Raw genomic sequence first — 23,819 nt, 5'->3', positions numbered from 1 at the left:
TTTAACTCTTTTATCACAAATAAAATGCAAAAAAAGCTCCTATTTTTTTATTATAATTATAATTATTATTAGCCTTGTATTAGTTTTTCACTTATGGAAATATCCATGGGTAAATTTTTAATTTATATTAGAAAGCTATACCAACCTTTAAAAACCATCCTTTTTTAGGTTGCTGGTGAGATTCGAACTTGCGGTCCATTGCTTGGCGGTCATCGATTAATGCATCTGGGCTAATCTGTAATATGACGTGTGCTGTGTTTAAAGTGAATATGCTTCCTAACGTTCTGGTCTAATAAACGTTGAACAGGCATTGCATAACTCCTGGAATATATGCTTCTTGCATGCACCTCTAAACAAAGCGCACCGGTTGATTTTACATAATCAGGCATGCCAGATTTTAAGAATAGTCTACAAATCTTGGTTTTTAGTGCGTGTGCGGATGTAAGCAACTGTCATACCGTGCGGCGGCATTGGTGTTTTCTTTCGTCAATGTTGTTTACAGGAATTTATTATGCTCATCACATTGTTTTTAACGTTTCTGTGAAATCTATTGCTCCTTTTATGCTTTTCGTAAATATTTTATTCAATCTTCATTGTTTTCACAGTTTCAATTTTTAAACAAAAGCTTGATAAAAAGCAGTACGCAAAAGTTACTCAGCAATTAAAGATAAGGTGTCGAGTTAACATTGGGCAAGATTAAGAAAAAAAATATTTAACGGAATCTATCTATTCTGTTGTTATTAATCGATCCATTGATTTAATCGACTAGTCTGAAACACTAGACGAAAAACATTGTTTTTCTTGTATATTTTTAAAATTGCGCATAGATTTGTTGTGTCTGTTCCAGAGGGGATTCACTGCTGTCAAATTTCATATATGTGTGCGTTATCGCAGATCAACTCTGGTCCATGACGTTTGTTGGTCCGTGATGTTTATAACTATGAACAATAATGGGGGAAAATCACTACACAACACCTTTATGAAAGTTTACCGCGGTTTCTCGAGTTTTGATAAAAAAACGTTCCAATTCTATAATATTTCATATCGATCATTTTCATGACCAAAAGGAACAAAAACCAAAACAAACGCCATGTTGTCGAATATGTTGGTTACACGATGTTTGACAGGTAGATCCCCCCTGGTCTGTTCAGTTTAAGTTCAGTTCGTCTGGCAACCCTGATCATTGCTAGGTCGGTGTCAGCAGAGTCTATGTTTATAATAAGAGTCCCGCAAAGATGAAACCAAAGGAACCAAATCAGTGTCAAACGAGGGTACCAATCGAGCAATGTAAATAAACAAGGTGATAATGTTAGGAGTGGATGAAAAGTGTTGTAATTGAGCGTTATAAAGAATATGTGTTTTTCCGAAGTTTTACTTACACATTTCAACCCAATATTAAACCTGTACACTGGTTCACTCAAATTTAACAAAACATTACCGGTGTAATCTTTCAAAACTGAGTACCTTGTGAAGAATTTCAAAAAATGATATTTGCTTATGCATGGTGAAAAACAGAACTGTATAGTTCTTGGCAACAAACGGCACAAAAACTGTGTTGCCGAAACGATAGATTTCTCTTCGCGCGACTCTATATACACATAGACTCTGGGTGTCAGCATCTGTTCAGTCCAGGGGGGATTTACTGCTGTCAAAATTCATATATGTGTGCGTTACCGCAGATCAACTCTGGTCCATGAAGTTTGTTGGTCCATGACGTTTAAAAGATTTCCTGTGTGGCGAGGAAAGTTCATGATTTTCAGCTAATTGCAGGCTGCTGCCACCAAATTTCACTACGCAACGCAGTATGAATAAAAGTTTTCCGCGATTTCTAGAGTTTTGTTAAAAAAGAACGTTACAATTCTACTGAATTTTACTCCAATCAAAACGACAAAAACCAAAACAACCGGACGTCTTGTTGCCAAATATGCTGGTCACGGTTACACGATATTTGACAGATAGATTCCCCCTGGTTCAGTCGCAGTTTCATTTTCAACTTAGGGACATTACGGAATTGCGTTGCTCGACTGTTCATCGGCGATCAACGAAGAAATCTGTTGCTGTTCCAGATAATTAGTTTGTTTCCATTACTCTGACAAACGAGTATATTTTTTTTACGATCTAGCATACACATTTTAATCATTAAAAGAGAACTGAAAAGCAGAATAATACGCATAAAAGTTAGAATGTCAGAGTGTATCGAACTTAAAAAAGTTGTAACGAGTTTGTTTTTCACATATACATATACTGCCGCTCTTTGCATTTCGGTCCCATAGCGAAAAAAAAAAGTGGAGAAAACGTCGATTGAATTTTTTTTATCAATTTTCGGTTATTTTGTGTCGGCATGGCTTGTTCTAGTAAGTATTTGTTATAAATTGGTTAAATTAAGTAGGTATGTTCAATTCAATGGACTTGAAAAATTACATAAAACATATTTTCCTATTAATATGACAGCAATGTGACTGACATGCGAATAGTTTTCGATCTGGTCAGCTAATCATTCGATAACCGTCTCGTAACGAAAAGTGTTGCACCAAGTTATCAGACAACTTCGGCAGCGGCTCTCTTCGGCAGGTTTTCTACGGTCTTCTAATGCGATACCCCTCGGAGAATACTGCTACTGAAATAGTTCGATACCACACTTTTCCCATTCTTTTGTCATAATCATCAATTATTTATTATACCTTTTCCTGCGAGAGATAGATTTCTCCGCGGGAAATGGTTTATAAAAAAATGTGTAACAAGAGGGTATGGTAGTATAGGTTTGTTTAAAACTTACGTCCACATTTTAAGGAAAAGAGGGAGGTTTTAAACATGTGTGATAAAACGAGTAAGTAGTATGCGAAATAGTGCGACATGCGAATAAATTTTTAAATATGTGTATGATAAGATTTTGTTTCAGATTAATAAGCACTTCCATCGCATAGTATGGTTAAAAAATGTACACTTCAAGACATCAGTGAGATAAGCAAGGTTTGATTTTTTAAATTATACGAATAAAGTTTACTATTATACTATTTTTTTATAAACTTGAGATGGTTTTAAACACATTTCCACAAGAAAAAATCAAAATCATCAAACATCGATATAGAACGGATATGCGAAGAGCATCAGTATACTACAAATACTTTTTAAATAACTTTATTACAAAACTTTTAGTAAGACTATTAGGTTCTAGGTAAAGTATGCTGAAGAGGAATAAAAACAATATCGTTACACTTATACCTAACTGCCACTAATTTACAAAAAATATCACTGATACTGTATGATTTCTCGTTCTCTAAATGAACAATGTTAGCGATATAAACATGCAAATATGTAGAGCGTATAGGCTTAGAAAAAAATTGATGTATTTTGGATACTTTCTTGCCTTTTATAATTGTTTCACTATTTTCATTTATTATTGCTGACGTCATATGAACTATATCAAAGCGTTTTGTCAAAACCAAGAATTTATGAATTTGTTGTCTAAAATAAAGTCTCCACTAAGGCGACAAGACACAACATCACCTTTTTTTTAATTCTAGGAAAGACGCAGTTATCCTGAGTTTTAGTACGTACTGCCGCTCTTTGTTCAGAAAGTCTGTTTGCCACCTGCTCCAAATTGTTTTGTCCATGCCGTAACAACTTTTTGATCTGATATAGCGCATTTTCAAACGGATAGGATGATATGGAAGGCAGTGGTCCAAACCTATTCACATCTTCAACTATGTGTTCTAAGTTATCGACATTACTGGTTAGGTATTCTTCTCCATATATATTTTTGAATTCTATGATGTAGCGTTCAAAAGTTTGTTGCGCTATCGGTCGGTAATCTTTATAGATGCCACATGACAAATTGTAACAGGTACAAAAAGTAGCAAAAAGTGTTCGTACACATGGCTACTCAGAATATCTTTTAAAACAACAATACCAACATAGTTCAATAATGATCTCCATTCTACGCCTTTCCAAAACGCCAAGCAGTCCATTCCACGCATGGAACGATGTATTTCCGGAGGTAATCGGGTTTCTAAAATCATTTTGTCGAGTTTTTCTATGTCACCAGAACATAGTTTTCCTGCGAATCCTAGTGTACCATCTCGCCATCCTATGAGGCATTGTTTCATTATACCTAGCTCCAACAAATGAAGAGAATCCGCTACAACAAAGTCTTTTATCATATTTAAGCCAGGTATTCCTAATAGTGGTGTATCTTCCTTGTGATGCCTGCCGTATTCCTTCATACGGAATTTCTTATCAGTTCGCAGAGTACAATTCAGACTTGGAAAAATGACGGTTCGGGAAATATATGAATACTCTCCTTCGATCGTGCATTTATGGCATCCATTAATTCCATTGAAGTTCGTTACACCTTGAATTCAAAAGTTTGATAAAAATATATTACAAGAGCAGATTGGGTAAGAACTTTATCTAGGACTATACTCTTCTCTAAGTACGATCAACTTCATACAAACAAAACCAAAATTCGAAATATCATGCTAATCTTTACCTTTAATAAATGCACGAGCGGGAGAATCACATATAAAGCTTCTGATTCTCATTTTAATTATATGTTCGTTTACAGAAATTCCTCTCGACAGGATGTCAATTAGTTCATCAACGAAAGGTGATAAAAAATCTGTCAAACTTTTCGGTTTGACTTTTCCCAAAAATATACCTACAGCCATTGGTGGAATATGCTGCATTTCATGTATGTTAAAAAGTATTGGCCAAAATTGGAACCTTGAACTTCTATGGATCGGTAGTCCATCTATATTGACATTGAGCTCTATTTGAATATCGTCGGAAAGATGTTTAAAACAGTTTTTCAAACACCCCAAGTAACAATAATTGTTGCCTAAACATTTATTCGATCATTTCTATTAGGCTACAGTTGAACAATAACCGAAATGGAAAATAAAAAACTTCTGTTCAATGATTGTTCAGTTAAATTTGGAGAAATTATCCGACACACAGTTGTTTAGGAGCGGCGAAGAGGGTTTTGAACAACAACAGTAGAATATTGTATTCAACACTTGTTAAACCAGCGTTGAACAGATGCACCGGTAAACATTTATTAGGCTACTGTTCTGTATGTGTACGACCTGTCGAATAAAATATTTATTATTGATCTGTTAAACCATTCCTCGACTGTTGTAACGCTTTAGTTAAAGGCGTGTTTAAAAATAGTGTTTGCTAACGTTTGTTTTGCGCATTGGAACATACTTATGCAGCTGACACGCTGAATAACAGTGTGGAAAAAACGTTAAATCGACATTAATTCAACTCTTTTAGTACTAACGAAATGCAAAAATAAAGCTTGATTTTTTTATTATAATTATTATTATTAGCTTTATTAGTTTTTTTTATCTTGTGGAAATACTATGGGTAAATTTTTAACTGATATTGGAAGATATACACACATACATACCACCCTTTTCAAAAGCATCTTTTTTGGTTGGATTCCTCTGATTAGATTCGAACTTACGATCCATTGCTTGGTAGTCATCGGTGAATGCATGTGAGCTAATCTGTAATATGACGTGTGCTGTGTTTAAAGTCAATATGCGTCAATATGCAAACGTTCTGGTCACATAAATGTTGAACAAGCATTTTATAACTGCTGGAATATAAGCTTCTTGCACGCACCTTTAAACAAAGTGTACCGGTTGATTTGACATAACCATGGTTTGCAAAAAGCAGCCGTGGCATGCAATAAGCTTTTATACCAGTAGTTATACGGTGCCTGTTCAACATTTATTAGATCAGAATGTTTAAAAGCATATTAACTTTAAACACAGCAAACGTCATATTACAGATTAGCTCACATGCATTAATCGATGACTGCCAAGCAACAGATCGCAGCAAGTTCGAATCTCAACGCAACCCAAAAAAATGGGTGGCTGTTGCCTTTTAATATAAATCAAAAAAATTCACCCATGTCATTTCCACAAGTAAAAAACTAGTAAATCTAAAAATAATAATTAACATAAAAAATAATTATGATAAAAAAAAAACGATTTTTATTTTTGTAGTTTGTTTGTGCTAGAAGAGCTGACTTAATGTCGATTAAACGTTTTTCACGCTGCTACACCACACTGTGTGCTGCATTAGCATGTTCTAATGCGCGAAACAAATGCTTGCAAACATTATTGTTAATAAAGACTCATTTAGGAAAAGCATTTCAACAGTCGAGCAACAATTTAACAGATGTTCAAAAACTATTTTTTTCAACAGGTCGTTTAGCAAGTGTCGAATGAAATATTCTGTTGTTGTTGTACAAAACTCTCTCCGCCGTTTCTAAGCAACTGTGTGTCGGATAATTTCTCCAAATTTAACTGAACAACCATTGAACAGAAGTTTTTTATTTTCCATTTCGGTTTTTGTTCAACTGTATCCTAATAAAAGTGATCCAATAATTGTAAAATGCTGTAAATGATTTGGAAGTACATAAGTTGCTGAATTTTTTTAGTGGTTTAAAAAAAGGTTTATATTGCAATAAACCATTCATACAAACGCGTTCAGAATGATGCTTCATAAAACCGGTGATCTAGCGTTCACATCTATAAGAGCTAATAAATTGCTCATTGAAATACTTCAAACGCATGTATGCAGCATTTGAACAACACGTGCAGAATAATAGTTGCTTGGTTGCCGTTTGAAACATTCCAATAACTTTTATTAGACGAGAATGCCACTGACGAATGGGGACTTTTAAAGCGCTTCAACGCAGCACATGTTTATTAGTGTTGCTGGTTATCACTTGCAAACTTTTGAACATTTTATGTTAAGCTAGAGTTCCACCATTGGATAAATGCGTCAACAAAAAATGCTGCAACGTTTGTACAACAAATGATTCAATAATTCACTAATAATAATTATTCAGCGCCGGCTGCTCCTACACTGCTTTTATTCCACATTTGCTTTTATAAAGGCTTCCAAATTGTTACTTGGGATTGACGCCTACGTTTAAAATGAGAGTTTCATGTTTTTACATATCCTTTTAAAATAAGACAGCCCAATGGCATCGCGCCATGTTTTTCAAGGGCGAACATCTCAACGTATGTGTAATCAAGATAGCATATCACCAGGGCTGCCAAGTATACAGATTTTTCTGTATTATACAGATTTTTTGACCACGATACAGAAATGATACAGAGTACAGAATTCATACAGAATTTCGATTTATAATACAGATTTGTACAGAATTTCAGCAATGGATTTTATTTATTCTTGCTTATCTTTCGTCGATCCGGTTCCGCAACTGGTGGAGGCGACTCCACCCAGGACCCTAACTTACGACCCGTTGTTCAACGGAGCGGCGCCAACGGCTTTACTTCCTCATGCAATGGAATGCGTGATCCCAGAAATTTTTCGCCTCAGAAAATCTCCCGGTGTCGGCTAGGACTAAACCTAGACCAGTTGGGTTGGTTGTGGGTGGATCACGCCACCCCACAACCATGATGAGTAGAACATGGTGTAACGGTTTGACCAAAAACTAGGCGCGGGGTAAGGAAGCGTTTTTTCACTTTGGAGGGTTGGAGACGAAGCATCACTATGCAACAGCGAATAACTTTTTCGTGTTTGTTGATATATCCTCACTAACTAGGCAATCAAAACTGCAAATTCAGGTGTTTTAAGTTGGAAATTGTTTTTTAAATTAATGAATATTGGTAGCAAGGTATGTAGCATTGCCATATTTATAATTTAAACGCATCCAAATGATATATTATGAGATGCGATAATTTTTATGCCCTAGTTGTTTATAAACAAACCTACTTGCTGGCAATTTTTTTTCCAATATGGCCGATTCTGCTTTTGACATATCGTCACACCATGTCTTTATACATCATGCCCACAACCATCGACACCTATGTCGGCGTTGGGATTCTAACCCAGGCGTCGAGCGCGGTTGTTCGATGGGCGTCTGGCATTTACTAAGCGATAAATTCCTTTTGTTTGATTTCTTCTGGACATTAGACATTTGGCGGGAAAGCTTTGGAACAAAAATACCGGATTCTATTGCCTTTCTAGCAAAAACAAACACAGTTATAGACCTGAGTTTTCTTTTAGGATTCAGGCGAAGTTCAAGGTTGGATGCCAAGCACAGTACCCCAAACCAGAGCACTTGTAGGCACACGAACAAAATACAGAAAAATACAGATTTTTTTACGGGTGCATACAGCTTTTTCAAAATAAAATCTGGCAGCTCTGCATATCACCAAGGGGATGGCAACATGTTATCTCTTTCTATGTTCAATGAGTGAAGAGTCTTCCCGACAAAAGTGATAAGTATATGGAACTTTTGCTGGGCGTCTGCCTCGGGGCTTTATTTTTAGATAAAGCACCGATATGTTGCCTACTGTCAAACGTGTAAAGTTTAGATAGGGCTGCCATCCACTTGCATATCACCGCCCTTTTCATACACCTTTATCTGACAGCTGACAGTGGGCACAAATGAGTTTTAGCCCAGGACATGAGTTCATTGTTACTCGGTAAGGGGTACCAATGGCTCGAAATAAAATGACCGGGGGAATTCGAATTTTTTTCAACGCCTGTATTCGATGAGATGTTAGCTCTTGAAATTTGGTACGATATCATAGGGTTGTGTCTAGCCGAGTACCGAGCCCAACATTCTCGGTGGCGACGTCGGCTCACCCCGTTCATATACAAGCGAACTGGTTGACAGCCAACACATTGACCAACATGTTGCTACATATATAATCACGCAGAAAAATATTCAATCAAATCAAATAAATTTTGGTTTGTTTTAATAAAAAGTTTGAATTGTTTTCTGACCAACAAAATAGGCAGTCTATTTCAATAAAAGCTTCTAATTAATTCAATAAAATCGTTTGCTAGAAACAAATTAACTGATTTTATTGAAACAATACGACATTTTAATGAATCGAAAAAAGGCTTTTATTAAATTAAACAGGGACGTCTGCTGATTCAAACCAAACTTATTGTTCAATAAATTTTTTCTAATGTTTTCAAGCTAAATTAATTAGGCTATCAACTCTATTATCGTCAGGTTTGTCCAATTATCGTTCGGGGGGTTTATAATGTCATAGAGAACTTATTTTTGCAGGAAAAAGCTCTGCATTGTGAAGAACCATCATGCAACAAATTAATGCTCTAGGACATCATTCACCCCCCGGACGATAATAGGTAAAACCTGATGATAATAGAACCGACACCCTATTTGTCAATTTTATCGATACTTGAAGCTTGATGTGTACAGGGTAAACGCTCCTTTTTATTGATGAATGTTATCAATAGATCTAATGAAGGAGACTTTACCCTATTATTGAGCAATGTTTTTAATAGTCCGAGATGAACAATAATTTATTCGCGAAGGTGTTTACAATGTTTTGCTAGGTATATGTGCTAGGTATCATTAGTATACTTCTGGGCAACACATCATACATATTCAAAAAGTTGCAATATCTCCAATAAAGACAGGAATCTATTTGATGCAAGTTTATTTTGCTTGAACTCAGTGTTTGAAAATTCTGTAGAGCAACTACCTGATTATTATTTAACATCAATTTGAAAGATTGAATATGGTCTTCGAATGCAATTATATCAAATTTATGGGCAAAAACTGTAACACTATTATCGGGCAATAACACTGAATCTAAGAGGCAAAACGTGTTGATTATTTCGTGCTGCTGTACAAAAAAATAGCATCCTTTGGAATACAAAACACCGTCCTTAGTAAATTTTGATATTAACGGCATAGATTGCTCTATTGGTTCATTTTGATTGGAAATTTTGAAACATTCTAACAGCAACTTTTTGTATGATTCGGAAATGAGAGAGTCGTGTATCTGATCTTGATATATGCTAAATCTTGGAGTAAAAAATGAACTGTTCAAAACATTAAGCGCGAACTTAAAATTTGATTTCTTTGCTAGGGAGTAACACAAATTGCGGTAATTATTATTAGCCCTACTGTAAAGTTTAGGCTCTCTATGCTTGCCTTCGAATCTCATCGACCAATTCAATCTGAGTGCTCCAGATTTTCTGATAACAGTGGCATAGTGAGTTAGGAAATGATGCTTCGGTTTTAAGCTGTCATCGAAGAGGGCTTGATATTTTTTATGATGATATTCAACTAGATCGCTAAGTTTATAAAGTAGGTAGTGTGGAATTTCTCGCTGTAGAACAATATGTAGAATTTTCAGTCATGATATAAAGTATTGCCATACAGGATCCTGCTGAGGAATCTGATTACCGATGATAAGTGGAAGAAATGTGCAAAGAGTTTTTGTCTCGTTAGCTGTCATTTTGATTTCCTTATTTTTACCTTAAATTTCGCTCAGATCATTTGGTATGTTACTCGAATTTAAATCCCCGAAGACGAATGAATTTTTCCTATCATTAAACTCTTGTATGGTAAAATATTGTCTACAGTGGATAAAATAATACAGACTATGTTGCAAACCGTAAATCAGTACGCCTTCTAAGACGTCGTGCATGATATCACACACAAAATTTTGCGTTACGTGGAAGGATGGGATTCTATTAAAAATACATCTAGCTTTGATTCCTGTTTGTAAAATATTGCACTCACTAACATCTTTTTCGTATTGTTCTATAGTTCTAAACTTATTAATATATTCTTTACAGTCTTTTTCTGTTTCTACTCCTGATCTTTTGCAAATTCGGCAGAAATAGTTTGCCCGAAAACATTCCACAAATCCTGTCATTCCATTCAATGCCAAATTATCACCTAATATAAAAGCAACGACGAAATAAAGTTTCATTTCACGACCTTGGTATGTAACAACTAGTCCTTCGGTCTCTAGCTCAATTAGAATATCTATTAGCTTACCGAAAACGTGTTCATTAGAAAAACTTTTTCTGTCACATGTTTTAACAAATCCTGCAGTGAGGACGTTAGAAAGCTGCGATAATAGATAGGATGGTAAGCATGGTACGTTATAATATATTCCGCAGATGGAAGTTGAAGATGCATGATGAGAAACAGTGTCGCTTGTGTTGAAGTCGTCAAAGTACACGTTCAAAGGTACTATTAATTGATCGGCAAATTCTTGGGTTTTTTCTTTCCAGACTGCTCCGTCTACAAGAGATCGTATTACGCCGTCTGTCGATGGTTGCAAATTGTCCAGCACAGCTTGTATCATTCCTGGTACCTCCAGGTACTTCCTCAATTGGAACTTGATCGGCATAAGGACTCCATGAATATGATCTTCAACCTGAATCGAAATATTTGAAATGTATTACAAGATTTACAATATAATACCACAGATAAACAGACGTAAATCTTCGTTTTCGTCTATCCTAGGAGATGCGGACTGAATCAACATTCTTGTCAAAGTGCAGCCCGTTCTAAAACAGTCGTAGTGTGCTGCCGTGTTTTGACAAGCATGTTGATTCAGTTCGCACCTCCTAGAATGTTCCTGACTGAGCTATGAAATGTAAGTATTTTATCGACAAGCCTATACATTTATCTGTTTATCGACACTCAATCATCAAAAAGTACTGACAACCTTTCAGACCAAGTGTCTGCCACAAGTTACTTGATTTGTTAGTAAACCAAACACATGCCAAAAAGTAACTTACCATTTGCTGCGTATTATGCGATACATCAGGTCTTGACTCATTACTAATCGTAAAAATGTCAGGGTCGTTGTACAAATCGTTTGCTTTTAGGTACTGTATGCACTTGTATTCGGATTCGTGATCAAATACAGTAAGTAACTCGAGTAGAGTACACTTGAGTTCTCCAGAAACTTGACCAGCATTTGATAAAAGCTTCATCGCATTGCTGATTGGCTGCAGTATATGAGATCTGACATCTTGTTGAATTTCAAAAACGATTTTTCTCGGTAATGAGTTTGTACTGATCCATTTTAGAGTAAAGTTTAAACTCATAGCTTTGATTTTGTTCGATAACGCATTTATATCGACCATTTCAAATTCTCTCTGTTTATTCTTTTTACAGGTACATTCGATTTCATCGGCTGTGGCAGTCGTTTGTGGACTTTTATCTTCTTCATTTATTCCGGATTGTAATTGCTGATCAATATCGTTTTCGGCGTTGATATAGCTTTTGTTTGGTTCTATTCTTAAAATTTGTTCATTATTGTTATTTGAATTGCAACGTGTCGTAAAATGCTTATTAAAGTGACGTTGAAAAACAGTACACACGCTAAAAGTTCGATTGCAGTTGTGAAAATTACACTTGAAAGTTAATAATCCGGAATGCATCCGACGTAAATGTCAATATAAGGCATCATGCGAAACTGCGGTCCACTGACAATTTTTTTTCTATGCAGGTAATCATTTCTCTTCAAATTGCAAAAAATATTAAGGCGGGCAATTTCGGCTGAGTTGTAATCAGTACCGGTTTCAAAACGGTACAAGTAATGGTTTATGATACTCCATAGGCCAACTGCTCCGCGTGGGTAGGCTAAACCGTACACTTTGAAAATCTTGAAACATATATCAACTGCCTTCAAAAATGTCCGAAACCGGTAGAAAGTATCTCCATGGTAAACAAAGAACTCTTCGAGGTGAGTCGCATCTCGTCAAACAGCAATCAATAACGGTGCAAGCGTGAAGCCTTTCTCATTATAGCGACGTAACAATCTGCTGATATCTGCTTCCAGTTCATTGAGGCATTTTACGTTCATTAAATATGCTTCGCGGCTCTCCGCTAGCGATGGTTTCCAACGTGGTCGGCTTTTCGTCTCATTTTTCGTCAAGAATATTACAGAACTTGGCACCAAATTAATGAGCAGTGCGAAGGTCAAGTAGTCTCGACAATCTGAAAAATAAATAAATGCAAAATTCCAATAAGGGACCATACATAAACTACGTTGTTGGGGGAAGAGAGAGGGCCTAGGCAAAGACCATGATCGATATCAATCTGAAAAAAAATAAATGAACAAAAGACCAAGAGAAGGGAGTGGGGGTTTGAGACAAACTTTTGAGTAAAAAGCGTAACTTGCTCGAAGTTCAGGGAACTTGTTCAAAGTTCAGGGAACCCCGAAATACCACCCCCTCTTACCGTCTGTTAAGTCGTCCTGCAACAAGAAAGACATAAGCTTCTTTCCATCCGCGTCTGAAACATCCGCTTTGAAAGCTGAGAATATCTTTTTGCGGAATTCAGGCCACGCCTTGAACAACAGCTCGTCGTTTTCAGGGAACTTGAATCTAAAGTCAATCTGCACTAACATATATCCTCTAGTATTACGAAGCGCCGGATATTCTGCGAGAATACTACAGATCCTTCGATTCTGTATTTGGGATATTTGGTGTAAGCGAACGAAGCTTGTGGACTCCCATTTTGCCTTTAGCTCCTCCCATTGGTCCTCATGGTGTTTCAACCAAGTTTTTGTCTCTTCGAACTCCATCTCTGTAAGTATATGTCAAACACTGCCGTTGTAAGTCAAAATCATAATATGACATAGAGTGATGAAAAGTCTTGAGAACTGTTGTGAAAAAATAAAAACGTTTCGAAATTTTTTCTCGTAGAATCCACATTTTTTCAATAATCCTAATCGTCCTAATGCGTCAATGTTAGTCCATGTTCCATCTGTCAAATTGACGCATGACGCAGCGTCAAAGCATCATTGTGTTTTGGCCTTTGGTTTGGCATGTCACGAACTCGTCCCTAATCCGGCGGTAATGCCAAACATAAACACAAACTGTTTTGTGTTTTATTCGATAAACAGAATATTCAGGGCACCCGTTCAGAATGGCGTTAGATAAAAAACGAATGATATGGGACATGTGGTAGTGTGGTACATACCGACTGTAGGACTGATCAAGACTGTACAATCGAGATTCGCCGGTAGCGGTCGAGTTGTACACTGGGCGTTTTCCTTGTTTCCGTTCGGTGTACCAACTGGTTTGTAATTTAAGTTACGATTGTACAAACTGCCTTTAGCATATTTTCCTAGCCGCTTAAGATTGCCGTTGGAGTCTTTGATGTACGTTGGTTGGTACCAAGAGAACTGTAAGAAAATCGCAATACAAGAATGATATAGCGCATAAAAAACTAGCCCAGTTATACAGTCACACACCTAGTTTAAAAGCACTTATTGCAAATGCAAACATACATAGTGCCCGTTCAAATATTACGTAAAGCTAGATGGGGTGAGGGGTAATGCGCCAATGCGTTATTTCCCATGTACTAGGTTTTGGGAAAGATCGTGGTGAGGGGATGGGGGTATTAAAAAATCATATTGTGTTACGTGATATTTGAACGGGCTCATATAACAATTAACGTTTCAAAAAAGTATCCGGAGAAACACAGCGTGTTAACGTAAAATACAAAACAAATGATTATCAAATTATATATAAATTACACTGCAAACCTAAGCATACTATTGTACGTAGAACGACCATATAAATAATCGAACTTGACTGCTAGCAAAAAGCAACACTGTGCGTCATTTTTATGAGAAAAATTTCAAATTAAAACTCTCTCTTACTCTATGCTCTGTTGGAAACAGTTTCTCCAACTCTTCGCCACGGTGCAGTAGCTCCTCGTGGGTCAATCTCCCAAAACGGTCTTTAAATTCATCAACTACAATATGAGAAATTGCTTTATGATACTCGATCTTAGGGTAACCCAACTCGTTGTATGACTTAATGATGTTCTTTCCTTTGTGCGAGCGGGTAATCAAAAACTGGGCCGTGAATGTTTGGCGGTTTGATGACAAAGTTGTCGATGGTTTCGACGTAGATGTGGCACTGGAGCCCGCAGTGGTATTACTATCCAGTAGTTGTAATGGTTCAAGAATGAGCGGTAAACCCTAAAAGTAAAAAAACATAGGTGAATTATTTAAAATTCGGAGATATGGTATTTGATATAACAGTTTGTTCGAAAAGCAGCATAACTCACATTAGAGACCGTCTATAAGTTATGTAACGTTAAGGGTAGGTTTTTTTGAAATTATCACAAGCCATACACACTATTTAAAAGGTTCCACGCAAAAAGTGGTTCGCACGGAGAGGGGGGTTCGAAAACGGCATTTTTTACGCTACGTTATCAAAGGACTTTCAATTTTAACGATTAACGACTTACCAAACTTTTCCGCCATTTATTGATTTCGTGTATGAATTTGGTTCTTTCGGCAAGGTGAGGAGCGACTAACAAAGCCTCTATTTCGCGTCTTTGTATGATTCTCAGAGTATCTATTTTGTATCCGTTTTCTGAAATGTGATAAAAAGTATCAGTCAATTAGGTATTATTTAAAAAAACATGAATTGTTTGATATCGACAAACAACAAACATGGAATAAATAATTAATTCACTCTATGAATCTTGCTTCTAATATGATATTCGTGGCATTTATAGATCTAGCTCTGAGCTACAACTGTAGTGAACAACCATTTCCAGTAAGATCTTTATTTCTTTCATTCAAAATCTAGATTTACGATTAAAAACCATTTCACAGAATGATGCTTACACACAAGTTATAAGCAAGTGATTAAACGATTTATTTTTAACCTGGAGTTGCTTTGTGGCAGTAGAATGTGCATACTTAAAAAAACTTCTTATTCATAAGCGTACTATTTTTTTCTGACAGAAGTATCATTTAAAATTCAATACTCACCTAGAAACAAGTCGATACTATAATCCGACAAGTCAAATAACTTCAACAAAAGATAGAGCTCAATTTGCTCTCCATTGAGCATATCAAATTTGACTTCCTCTTCTTCGATGAATTCCTCAATCATATCTTCAGCTTCAATATTGAAGTTAAAACCTAATACTGTCCTAATAGAAATCAGAAAATTCAATGACCGTACAATAACTATATCTCGAAATTTGACCGAAAAGTTAGGTAGCTTTTAACGCTAAAATGCCAGCAATTCATTTCGAGATGATCAATGGAGGTTGACAGGACAGAACTGCTTAGATATTGCACGCTCAAAGTGATTAGCAGAAACAATAAAATTGGTAAATGTTTCGATAAAAAACACGTTGGAAACAAACAAACCATTTTGATTAAAACAAATGTAGCGTTTCGGGATTGTTTCAAACTATGTCGTTGGTTTGTTTTAAAAAAATGTTTTATTGAAATAAATCGTTCTTTTGATTGGAACAAACCAAATCGTTGAATTAATTAATAATAAACCATTTTATTGATTCAAACCAGAGAGTTTTTCCTGCGTGAATAAAGTGGCAGCGAAAAAGGCCATGTCAAATTTCGAAAACCGACCATGTACTTTTTGTTTACTGGCCCAAAATAATCATCTGTGCGAAATTTCAGCTCAATCGGACATGATTTAGGGGTGCCTTCGAGCGCTCAAGGTTATGATAGAGTCATGACCCTCGAAAATCTACCAAGGGAATTTGTAAAATCTACCGGAAAAAATTGGGAAGATCGAACTTTTTTTCCGGTGCCAAATATTCAATAACAATAAATTTCATTTTAATTGTTTTTTTAACCACCCAAGTAAAAAATGAACCACCCTTATTAAAATTGAGTTTTAACCCTTTATTAGGCAGTGGCAACTATATTGCCACCAACAACTTTCGTTTTTTTCTGCTTCATAAATACGAGTTATGATCAGTGATCAGAAATAAACAATAAAATTCAATGACATGTTTTTAGCCTCGGCCCGTTAAAGGGTTAAATATCTAATGAACATTAAAATATGTAACATCTGGTTTGGAACAAATTGTAGGTCATTTTAGAAACCAGTTTTAAAATATTCCATATTAAGCCTTGCTCAGAAGATGGCTAAGCCCTAGGAGGCCAATTTTTGGTCAAAAAATTTGTTTTTTCGAGATACAGAAATGCTGAAAATTGCTGTTCCCCCTTTTCATTGTAAACATGGCAAAAACAATGTAATCCGAGCTCAAAATCAAAGTAATCGGCAATCCTAAAAAAATGTGTATAGAAAATCTTCAGTAATTCGAGGTAATCTCCTTCGCAGGTGCATTGTAATTTATACCAGGTAGAAACCCCTTGGTTTGTATTTCCCATCCCTACCCAAAATTATATCAATCTTTTCGAAATCGATACAGTATTGCCCAATCAAAGAAGTAAATCAGATTATCAAAAGTAAAACTTTGGCGGATATGAAGCACAGACTTCAAGCCAAAAACAAGAAAATTCAACAACAAAAGTAAAACCTGATCAAAAGTAAACAGTTTTTACGTGAGGTATTTTTTTGAATCTATTTAGTGTTTTTTGTACTTACCGTATGTTTTGCAGGATAATTTCATTCCTATCACATAGCTGAAACATGCCTGCTGTTGCCACCAATGAATTTATGTTTACTACGTGCATGTTTCGAATCACAAGGAGAAAGGAACGTGAGGCTTTGCTCGTCAGTGAACTTCTATATGCGGTATTAATTATCATGGTTCGCCTTCTCACTAAAAACCGCGCATCATTCTCATAGAAAGTTTCTTTATTCCACTGTGTGCGGGCAAAACTGCCGAGAAATAATAAAACGTCATTGCCATTTAAGACGCAAGTAAGAAAGAGATGCCAGATTATTGTTTACGAACTTAGCACGTGCGGTGGTGGGTTGAAGCTGGCAAATTTTACAGTGCGCTTCGGGCAGCACGGCAGGTCAAAACTGGGTCAAAATCGAGCGAATAAAGAAGGGTTTTGACAGCAGTTAGTGCGCTTCCAGGTCAAAACGAGGTGATCTGGTGGAATAAAGAAATTCGCTATCAGTAAATGGATGACTAATATTTTTAAAATCTGCGATTCAGTCGGTACAATCAATTTAGGTAGTGCCGTTTATATTAACATAGTGATAATAAATGTTAGGTACAAGGCTGGGTAAAATTGAAATAGCCATCTGACAGAAAATTGTAATTTCTGTGATTGTTAAGTTTAGTTTTACGTTTCGTATTAGTATTAGTATTAGTATGATGCATTTGAGAGCTTTCGTTTTAGGTAGGTTAAGGGTAGTGAACATGTTAAGCATTTGGCATCTGATCGAATAACGTTTTTTTGTTTTTTTTTTTAAATAAAATGTTCATTTTACTTAATTCAATTCTGTAGCTTTACGGAGCCGAGTAGCCTTTTTTCACCTTGTTTTTTGTTAATCGTCTTTGTATTTCAAGCTTATGTAGAAGTATTCATCACAACCTTCAATTCTCCATAGACTATAGACTTTTCTGGTCATCAGCTTTTCTAAATTTACTCTTATGACGTTCTGTGATACAACAACTTTGTAAGCAAAGCGGTGTGCATCAAATTCAACCACATCGAGTTCTTGAATAACAAAAATAAAGTCAGCTTCATACTGAATGGATACGAGAAGAATTTCGTGAAAATTTCCTACAGTTTTTCTGTATTTTACGACGAACCCAGGACGAAAATTAGTACCATGAATTTTAAAATTTTTCAAAACATTGACCGTTGTTGGCAAATCGAAAAGAATAGCCGACGAATCAATAGCCTCTTTTCCAACAAACTCGGAGGCTGCTATACAAAGTTTATCTAACTCGTAGCTGTGGTACAATATTGCATTAGCTTGTTTCAAGCTGAGACGTTTCGTTAAACTGTACGACAGATTTTTGTAATTGCCGCATGTTTTTCCTTGACTTTCCGATTCCTTAAACTTAGCTTCGTACATCATACAGCTAAAATAACAAATAGGACTGTTATCCAAGCATACCTGTGCATAATGTGCAATATGATGTGTTTTATTTATGGCTCTGTTGCAAGGAAAGATTTGTTTGAAGAGGCCATGGAATTCATGCACAGCTCTGTTCAGGTCGTTGATCATTTCGTGCGATAGTGAATTCGAAAATGAGATATACGCGATTTGAAGCATTGCAGCAACGATCATCCGAAATTTTTGATTTGTCTTCATAATTGAATCGAACATAAAAGGGAATGAACGTAATAGTAGCCAACACTGTGATGCAGATTGGCTGATGCTGTTAGTTCTAGTCTTCAAACTTTGAATTGTGAAGTTTGCTGTTGGCTTATCAGCTATTTCAGGTGCGCCATAATCGAAGCAATCGATTGCCTTGTTAATCTCATTAATTGACATTGTTTTAGATTGTACGGTTTCAAACAGGATTTTTTTTAGAGTCATAGGAAAAATACCCTCCAGCAAATCATGCATCGGGTCAAAACAGTTATTGTTTGCCCAATGAAAGTGAGGAAGTTCATGTAGTGCGCACTGCTCTTTTAATCCATATGATAAGCGTGTTACTTCCTGGCTCCGAATTACTGCATCGTCCACGCTTTGTTTTGTTCTGTGCGGGAAAAAATCTCCATACAATCCAGCATGTAAATCCGCTCGTGTAATTTCACAAGCCCTGCAAAAATAATTTGAAGAGGGCGCTAGCAAACCATAAATATCGTGCACTGCCATTGTGTCTCCAAAAACATTTACTAATGCCGCTCGAAGCATCCAAAATTCCGATTTTATTTTAACTTTCACACCTTCTTGAAGAATCTTAAAATCACGTGTTAATGGTTTCAATACAACGGTATACCCGTGCTTCTTAAGCACATCTGATTCGACCATAAGAGTAACATAAATTCGGTCTAATGAAGAGTTGATTTTACTATCAAAGTTTTGGATTTTAAAGCAAATGTTAGTTAACTTATTTTTTCCTTTGCGTGAACCAAGTGGGTTAAGATATTCTCCTTCATCAAAATGCAGAGATATTCGTAATGCATTTGGAAATGCTTGAAAAAATGGATGTTTGTAGTATTGTAGTCCGTCTTTGAAAGATCGCATGGTTCCATCATTAACGGGTTGTTCGTCTTCTACCATTTTTCTAGCATCAGTGTTACTCATAATAAGACGTAAAGTGTCTATAATGGATATATAATGAGTAACATCCTTAGTAACTCGAACATTTTGCTTTTTTTTAATTCTTTGCTCGCAATCTACACAATCTATATTTCCGAAGAACGGTTTCAACAGGCTCGGGGATCGTGCAGCCAGCTTTTGTGGCTAGATAGGCAACATTGTCTGAAGGTTTACGTACGTCAGACGTGAAATCCGGTATATGTAAATCATTTATCAGTTGTATCGTCGAGGGATCGTCAAGTGGAATTTGTTTATCGTAGAGAAACTGTTTGATCTTCCCGATTGTGTACGCTTGACAACAATTAATCGAGTCAACGAGTCCTCGCAAAAATGTTTGTAGTTTAACCTCAGGCAAAGAAACATCGCATCTAATTTCAGTAATTAGCATTGCCATTCTATCAATGGACTCTGCCAGAGAAACTAGGGTTTCGTGAAAGAAAGAGTTTCGAATGCCGACATTATTGGTCTCCTTTGGATCATCATCTGTAACTATTGAGTTGGGAATTGGCTCGAGGGATTGAGACAGGGCTTCTTGGTGAGCTGGATGAAATTTAAGGACGTGTTTTTTAAAATCTGTAAAGTACCATCGCAAAACTCCGCATTCAGAACACTTGAAAGGAAATTTTGCTTTCCGGCTCGTAGTTATATTGTGATCAGAAACAAAATGTGATTTCAACTCGTTCAAGTAGCCTGGTATGACTCGCTTACAAGCATCGACATGACACCGCAATCCTTCATGTAATATAATGTTTAAAACAGACGAGTCAGTAATGGCTATCATATACCTATTCATTTTTTTTATTTAATAATTGTAATTTATGGCCATTAGGGTGGGACACAAAATAAATGTTAGCTCCCATGCACTTTTCGTGTTCCTTATGGGTCCCATAACAACTGTGTAACTTTTCAGATCGATCGGTGAAACGCCCGATTTGCGCCCAATTTTTAAAGTTTCCATACAATTTTATATGGGAAAATTCACTTTTTCATAACTTATTCTCTAGAAATTCCTAGTTAGGTCCTAAAAATATATCGATACATGGTATTTGTAGGTAATTTCCGTGGGAAAAACTCTTCTGAAGACCGTAAGGTGCTATACGATGCTTGTAGAAACATCTATTAACCCCAAACTAATTGAATGTCTGACGGACGGCTCACAATTGAAATTTTCCAGCAACACTGCTACAGCATGCTGCTATTGCAGACTTGCTTAAGTATGAGAAATAATTTCGCGAGGAGTTAATTTTCAAACTGTGATTTTTGCTCATAGTATTTTTGGGGAAGCCTCCAAGATAAATTTAAGCGATATCATTTCTCACCACATGGTTGAATTTGCAACAGCAGCATGCTGCAGCAGTATTGCTAGTAAAATTCAATGGTGAGCCGTCCGTCAGACATTCAATCAGTTTGGGGTGAATAGCTGTTTCTACCAGCATCGTAGCGTCTTACGGTCTTCAGAAAAGTTTTTCCCAGGAAAATTTCCTACAATTATCATGTATCGATATATTTTTAAGACCCAACTGGGAATTTATTGAGAATAAGTTTTGAAAAAGTGAATTTTCCCATATAAAATCGTATGGAAACTTTAAAAATCGGGCGTTTCTCCGATCGATCTGAAAAATTACACAATTGTTATAGGATCCATAAGGAACACGAAAAGTGCATGGGAGCGAAAAAATAACACCATCGCTTTTTTCCCATATAACCATATATTTTTGGCCATAAACCCGTAACCCGTTATAAAATTTTGTCAAAATTTAACGAATTTATCTGTTAATTGACCGAGTATTTTAAATAATAGTTGAAAGCTGAGTTGAAGAAAATCACAAGTTGTAGCTTAAGGCCTCAATACAGGATATGTAATCGAGTTTCAAAAAATTGCTCTGAACACATTACTTTCATGTTACTGTAAGTTTGTTAAATGATTTTCAAATAAAATTGTTGTTAATTAGAAGTGCTTTAAAAGTTTTATTTTCACAAACGCCAATGTTAAAACTACGCTACCATTATACCGATATTTCAGTGAAAAAAAGTTGCGAAAAGCGGATAATTGGAAAACAATCTATAAAGTGTATCTAAGTAATTGCTCAAGTACCTTCCAATTTGCTGTAACTGGCTTCATCGATTTTCGTTTTAAGCGTCTCCATTCCTGGCTCCATTCTCACATTCAATGTTAATGTGTCTTCTTTTTAATTGACGGCTCTTATTCAAAAAACAACACTCACTCACTCGCTTCAACTCAACAACTTAAACTAACCAAAACTACCGATATTAGAAAAATGTCTATGTCTGCTACTTCTGAAATTAACTTCTCGTTCAAGCTTCGAAAAATGTCTGCCACTTTTAAAATCAACTTCTCAGTTCAAGCTTCACTCGAGTTATGAATTTTTCAACCAGTTTGATTTTTCATCCAATGTTTGGTTAAAACTACTCAACGTTGGGTTTTTATCGAAACACCACCATTGAGTAAAAGTATGTTTGACATTTATTAGGTTGAAATGACTCAGTGTTCGCACTGCAAAATCACTCAACACGTAAGTTGTAAATGGTTTACATCATTTCAGGTAGTTTGTACCCTCCGGTTGGGTAGATTTTGTTTTCCGTGTTGATATAAAATCGACGATCCAGATCTGAAATTGAAGAAAAAATTAATTACGGTAGCGAGTGTAAATAAAACCGTCACTTCCCAAGCGAAGGTTGCTGAGCTTATGAGCGTACCTCTTGGCGGTATTTTTCAAATCAATTGTACCCCCTGACTTGGAAGCAGAGTGGGAGAGAGTAGTGGTATATCATGTTGTAGTAGTCTAATTCAGGTTTTCGAACTGATTTTCCTTTCGCGTACCCCCTAAAATCTATTACGTACCGCTATAGGCGTACACGTACCCCAGGTTGAGAACCGCTGCTCTAAATCATCAAAATTGAGGCGCATGTATTGTTAAGTTAAACGACCAGACGTCCCGCATTTTGCGAGACAGTCCCGCTGCTTAACAAAATGTCCTACTCAGAAAAACGTCCCGCAAAATGTCCCACATTTATCAATAGTATCTCGCACGCCTTTGAAATATTCCACGGTTCACAAATATGAACCAACGAATGTAACATTTTTTCACTGGGACATTGTGCCTTTCTGTTAAGTAACATTTTACTCACTTATGTACCTCTTTACATGTATAATAGCCAAATTGAACAAGCGGCGGTATAAAACCATTCAGTGGAAAAACAAACTTTTGAAATTTTGTTCACCGTTAAATGCTTCTGCCTCAGTTTTCTCCGGTTGCATAACCATTCACAGTTCTTTTCAGCCACTATAGAGTAATTATGGATGACCGATACAATATCTAATTAGAGTACATGCAGAGGAAGTAGAAGTATATCGGTAATGGACACGAACAAGTATGGAAAGCTCAAAATCAACATTCGTTTGCCAGTTATCGATATGCTAAGCTATTTTGCCGTAGCCGAGAATGAATCGAAAGTTTGATATTTTAGAGAAAAACTATGTGAACCACTACTCGAAAAGCCAGAGGAAAAAACTTAATGAAATAAACTATTCGTTAAAACATTTATTTAAGTCTTCGTAATCACTGAAGCAGGCTCATTTATTGCAGCAGAACACTATAACTATATATAACTAGCAGAACACTGTATATAACTAGCAGAACACTATAACTACTAACTCCCGTAGTTAAATTGTTAGGTACTGCTGCTGCTGTTGAAGATTGCCGTTGCAGCGGTTCCGACAGTGGGAATTGCACTCGCCAGAGATGTTCCATTACTTTGTTGGCTGAAATCACAACATCTACATTTTACTAACTTGAGAGTTTTAGATAATCGTAAAATACTTACAATGTTTTCGAATTTCTTTATCCTTGCGGCTGCATTCCCTGCCGTGGGTGGGATTGAGGTTCATCACACAGCTTTTTCAAGGAATTTGTTTATCTTACCTAGCTGAGATTATTTACATCGAAAACAGCTGCCAGAAAATCGATGTAATCCAGCTAGCTGGCATCCCGCCATGTTTAGAGGACTAACATCTAAGCGTGTGTGTAAAC

At 36.2% G+C, this 23,819-nt stretch overlaps 1 protein-coding gene and 1 long non-coding RNA gene across 9 annotated transcripts; one reads left to right on the top strand and one right to left on the bottom strand.

Annotated features, from left to right (window-relative positions):
- Positions 1 to 749: 749 nt before the first annotated feature.
- LOC129725285 (uncharacterized) lies at positions 750 to 12,154 on the top strand. 8 transcript variants are annotated; one of them, XR_008728054.1, is made up of 6 exons: positions 1,716 to 2,354; positions 2,452 to 2,970; positions 11,059 to 11,426; positions 11,506 to 11,600; positions 11,662 to 11,837; positions 11,954 to 12,154. It is a non-coding gene; the product is annotated as an uncharacterized LOC129725285 (long non-coding RNA). The 8 variants fall into 8 exon arrangements; XR_008728050.1 differs by having other exon boundaries at positions 1,712 to 2,354; positions 11,059 to 11,600; XR_008728048.1 differs by having other exon boundaries at positions 1,713 to 2,354; positions 11,506 to 11,837.
- LOC129725284 (uncharacterized) lies at positions 11,576 to 15,865 on the bottom strand. Its single transcript, XM_055680902.1, has 6 exons — positions 15,579 to 15,865; positions 15,047 to 15,174; positions 14,451 to 14,774; positions 13,766 to 13,970; positions 13,022 to 13,369; positions 11,576 to 12,778 (listed from the first exon to the last, which is right to left on the bottom strand). Exons 1-6 carry the CDS (start codon positions 15,700 to 15,702, stop codon positions 12,540 to 12,542), a joined length of 1,368 nt encoding a protein of 455 aa, XP_055536877.1. The 5' UTR covers positions 15,703 to 15,865; the 3' UTR covers positions 11,576 to 12,539.
- Between the last annotated feature and the right edge of the window lie 7,954 nt (positions 15,866 to 23,819).

Source organism: Wyeomyia smithii, chromosome 2, assembly GCF_029784165.1.
Source record: "Wyeomyia smithii strain HCP4-BCI-WySm-NY-G18 chromosome 2, ASM2978416v1, whole genome shotgun sequence".
Classification (NCBI taxonomy): Eukaryota; Metazoa; Arthropoda; class Insecta; order Diptera; family Culicidae; genus Wyeomyia; species Wyeomyia smithii.
Note: the sequence above shows the minus strand (reverse complement) of the source record. Positions and strands in the feature narration are given on the sequence as shown.

Bases quoted from the DNA above. Each gene is read 5' to 3' on its own strand.
- LOC129725284 (XM_055680902.1), bottom strand. From the start codon at position 15,702: ATGATTGAGGAATTCATCGAAGAAGAGGAAGTCAAATTTGATATGCTC. The intron at 15,175-15,578 runs GTGAGTATTGAA...ATCACATTTCAG, and splicing joins TAGTATCGACTTGTTTCTAG to AAAACGGATACAAAATAGAT. The intron at 12,779-13,021 runs GTAAGAGGGGGT...TTTATTTTTCAG, and splicing joins GCAGGACGACTTAACAGACG to ATTGTCGAGACTACTTGACC.